Source organism: Hippocampus comes, unplaced genomic scaffold (genome assembly GCF_001891065.2).
Source record: "Hippocampus comes isolate QL1 unplaced genomic scaffold, H_comes_QL1_v1.1 scaffold454, whole genome shotgun sequence".
Taxonomy (NCBI): Eukaryota; Metazoa; Chordata; class Actinopteri; order Syngnathiformes; family Syngnathidae; genus Hippocampus; species Hippocampus comes.
The window spans coordinates 1-4,601 of NW_017805198.1; the positions used below are offsets into that span (position 1 = coordinate 1).

The window sequence follows — 4,601 nt, forward strand, 5'->3', positions numbered from 1 at the left end:
ATCGGGAATATCGCCAAGGATTTGGGACTTGATTTCAGCCAGTTATCTGCTCGCAAGGCACGCATTGATCCCGAGGATGACAACACACAGCTCTGTGGTATCAACCTAAACACGGGTGACTTGCTTGTTCAGGAAAGGATCGACAGAGAGGGACTTTGTGGTAAAAAGGCTTTGTGCGTCTTAAAACAAGAGCTTGTACTGGAAAACCCAATCCAGCTGCATCGTATTAGTATTCGTGTTGTCGACATTAATGATAACGCTCCACAGTTTAATGAAGACTCTCTCAAAATAGAAATTCGGGAATCGGCAGACAAGGGAGAGCGCTTTCTTCTCAGAGAAGCACATGATGGAGACATTGGAGAAAATGCTGTTCAAAGCTACGCTTTGCAGCAAAATGATCAATTTAAATTACATGTAAACACTAAATCAGGTGGACGAAAGTATTGTGAATTGGTATTAGACAAAGAATTAGACAGAGAAGATAAAAAGGACATCATGCTTTTGCTGACCGCCTATGATGGCGGCTCTCCTCAGAGATCCGGCACTGTAGTCATACACGTCACTGTGCTGGATGCGAATGATAACGTACCAGTGTTTAGTCAGCCTGTCTATAAAGCCAGTCTGCCTGAAAACTCTCCTCTTGACACTTTGGTGGTCACAGTGAGCGCAAGTGATGCAGATGAAGGAGTGAATAGCGAAATCTCATATGCGTTTGACCATGCGTCTGATGACAATATAAATGTCTTTAGGTTACACCCCAAAACTGGAGAAGTGAGAGTGTCTGGTGTTGTTGATTATGAAAAAATAACATCACATGAAATGCAAATAAGTGCCGTAGATGGCCTTGGATTAATTTCGTATTCTTCTTTAATTATTGATGTGATTGACACAAATGATAATTACCCCGTCGTACAACTAAAATCACTGTCAAATTCAATGGCAGAGAATGTGTCACCTGGTACAGAGGTTGGCCTCGTTAATGTACAGGACAGAGACTCAGAGCAGAATGGACAGGTCCGTTGCTCCATTCCACAAAATGTACCCTTTAAATTAGTTCCTTCGATTAAAAACTATTATTCTTTAGTGACAACTGGACAACTTGACCGCGAACTTGTGTCTGAGTACAACATTACCATCAGTGCCACTGACGAGGGCTCTCCTCCTTTGTCCACCTCGAAAAGTATTCACTTGACTGTAGCGGACATCAACGACAACCCACCCGTGTTTGAGGAACAGTCCTACAGCGCATATGTGAGTGAAAACAACAAAGCTGGCTCCACTTTATGCTCTGTAAGTGCCCGAGACCCCGACTGGAGACAGAACGGCACCGTGATTTATTCTCTGTTACCTTCTGAGGTGAACGGTGCTCCGGCGTCCTCTTACGTTTCTGTTAACGGAGACACAGGGGTGATCCACGCTGTCAGGTCGTTTGATTACGAACACTTGAGGAGTTTTCAAGTCCACGTCATGGCCCGAGACAACGGTTCTCCTCCACTGAGCAGCAACGTGAGTGTCAGCGTGTTCATATCGGACGTAAACGACAACTCTCCTCAGATTTTGTACCCCGCCCCGGAGGGCAACTCCTTCATGACCGAGCTGGTCCCCAAAGCTGCACACGGAGGCTCTGTGGTGTCCAAAGTGATCGCGGTGGATGCCGACTCGGGACAGAACGCCTGGCTGTCCTATCATATTGTCAAGTCCACAGACCCGGGACTTTTCACCATTGGTCTCCACAGTGGCGAGATCAGGACCCAGCGGGACATTTCGGAGTCTGACAGCATGAAACAGAACCTGATTGTGGCCGTGAAAGATAACGGACAGCCCCCTCTCTCTGCCACCTGCTCCATGTATTTACTTATTTCGGACAACTTGGCCGAGGTACCGGAACTGAAGGACATTTCTTATGACGACAAGAATTCCAAGCTGACCTCTTACCTGATCATCGCTCTGGTGTCCGTGTCCACCTTCTTCCTGACCTTCATCATCATTGTCCTGGGTGTGAGGTTTTGTCGCAGGAGAAAGCCCAGACTGTTGTTTGATGGAGCAGTTGCCATTCCGGGCGCTTATCTGCCTCCTAATTACGCAGATGTTGACGGCACAGGAACTTTACGCAGCACCTACAACGATGACGCCTACTTGACAACAGGCTCCAGAACCAGTGACTTTAAGTTTGTGTCTTCCTACAATGACAACACGCTACCTGCTGGCCAGACTCTGAGGAAAAGTCCGAGTGACTTTGATGAGATGTTTGGTGATGCTGAAGGTTCTACTGAGGTATGAGCAAGACTCACACTTTGTTGTTCTTTCAATTCAACTTTCAAAGGCATTCACCCATCTGCTGTTGAAGGAATGATTCATTTGGTTAACTGGTGGTGTTTTTTAGAGGCAAAAGCTGCGTTTATTTTTGTCGTATTTGTCTTTTATTCCATCCAAGTTTGATTGATTGGGTTATTTCAATGGTCACTGTCTGCTACAATCTGACAAGGAATATTTTCTTTCAACTAATATTTCATCGTGTATCGTCAAGTCATTGTGTTGAGTATGGTCAGTAATTCCCGAAAATAATTTTCACAACCATGTTCCATAAATATCTGCTTCAACACACGTTTACAGCCGAAACTAGGAGTGGGGTCGTTTCTGCATGCGCAAGCACGTTAACATACAATCAATGTCAGTGTTTGCGGTGTGGCTCTCATGTACACTATTGTTTTCCCACAAGAGAAAAAAGTGGGACCTGGCAGCAAGGCAGATTAAGTTACTTTTTCACTTCATGACACAAAGTGGAGGAAATTGCACAACTTTTGATTTGGAAAAGACCGCGGATGATGCTCGAGAAGTGCAGGAAATTGCACATGACTTTTGATTTGGAAAAGACCGCGGATGATGCTCGACATTGGAATCACATATCAACGTTTCACAGTTTTACTGAAGCTCGCTTGGAAAAAGAATCCGTGTGTGTGTGTGTGTGTGTGTGTGTAAACATGTGATAACCTCTCATATCCTGGTGTGTGTGTGTGTGCGCGGACCGTTTGAAATACCTTCAAGATCAGTTCAAGAATGTATTATGGGCATACTGATTGCTTTGCTGAAAGAGTTGTGGGGCGATGGGGTGCCGGTGGGGACATATTCGGAAAGTGTCGGCCAAATCTTTGATCTTATACTTACTGCCAGACTTGCGCCACAGATCGGACGCCCCCGTCCAATGGCGGATTGCGTTTATATTCGTTTAAACTCGTGAGAGGGGCGAGAAACGTGACTATGACTAGATGGACATTTTGAAATGGCCACGCGAGTGATGGTTGCGTATATTATAACTTCTCTCAGGGCACTGTGCAAGTTACAGTTCTTGATTAGTGAAGACAACATATGAAGGATATATCTTTTGAAGATACGATGCATCAAAAGACTTTTTAAGGGCGCATATGCTTCTGTTAGATTATAGTGTGTGAGGATTGATATCAAAACAGGAGAATGGATGAATTTACAAATTAGTGCTGCCTAATATTTTGCACATTTCCTCAATCTAGATAAGTAATTTCCATTGCATTCTGTTCGTGAAAAACACATTACAGGCGGCAATTTAAAATTAAACTCAACACTGAATTCGTGCACTTCCTTCCTATTATATTGAGTAAGTGTGATAGTGCAAGTCGACTCAAGATGGCGATATAGACCAATCTTGAAATTACGAGTCTTTCTCTCTTGTGGAAGGGCGTTTGGCCGCACAAGCATTTGGGCTGGAGGGAGGATAACATCAGATTGTCGTTCCTGTAAAGTGTACAATTATATTTTGGACCTCTGTGTTGTATATATCTCATGTCCACGTCTTTTGAACGGATGATGGCGTCGAAGTGCACCCGGTTTCAGGCGCACACATTTTATTTCCTTTTCCTTTTGTTTCATTCCTCACACGGAGACGTGAGCTTTTCCTTTCCCGAGGAGATGCAACGAGGATCGGTGATTGGGAATTTAGCCAAGGATCTCGGATTGGAGGCGAGCGCGCTGTCCGGTAGAAAAGCCCGCATCAACGCCGACGGGAGCGGAAAACGTTACTGTGATCTAAACGCGAGAAGCGGAGAGCTGATTGTGGCCGACAGGATTGACAGAGAGGTGCTTTGCGGTAACAAGGCTTCGTGCATCCTAAAACAGGAAGTCGTATTGGAGAATCCACTGGAGCTCCATCGAATTAATTTGCACATTCAGGATGTAAATGATAACGCCCCTCTGTTTAAGGATGACTTAATTGATTTGGAGATAAGGGAGTCAGCCGTCAAAGGGGCTCGTTTTGTGATAGAGGAGGCCCACGATGCGGATGTCGGACAAAATTCAGTTCAGCAGTACTTGCTCAAGAAAAATGACAATTTCGTTTTGTCTGTCGGTGGTAACACAGTAGAGCTCGTTCTTGACAAAGAACTTGACCGTGAAAAGGAAAGTGAGATGAATTTGCTTCTCACAGCTTTAGATGGCGGCTCTCCTCGGAGATCAGGCACAGTGGTCATACATGTCACCGTGCTGGATGCTAATGATAACTCCCCAGTGTTCAGCCAGGCCGTTTATAAAGGCAGTTTGCCTGAAAATTCTCCTCCTAACACAATAGTGAT

The 4,601-nt window shown here is 45.0% G+C and overlaps 1 protein-coding gene and 1 pseudogene across 1 annotated transcript; both read left to right on the forward strand.

Moving 5' to 3' along the window:
* Positions 1-6: 6 nt before the first annotated feature.
* Positions 7-2,318, forward strand: LOC109515205 (protocadherin gamma-A11-like; the record flags this gene model as incomplete). Its single annotated transcript, XM_019868832.1, has 1 exon — positions 7-2,318. A coding segment is annotated over one exon (2,274 nt), but the record flags the coding sequence as incomplete, so codon positions are not given.
* A 1,383-nt stretch (positions 2,319-3,701) lies between these two features.
* The window catches only part of LOC109515207 (protocadherin gamma-A11-like), a 7,913-nt pseudogene continuing 7,013 nt past the window's right edge, over positions 3,702-4,601 (forward strand).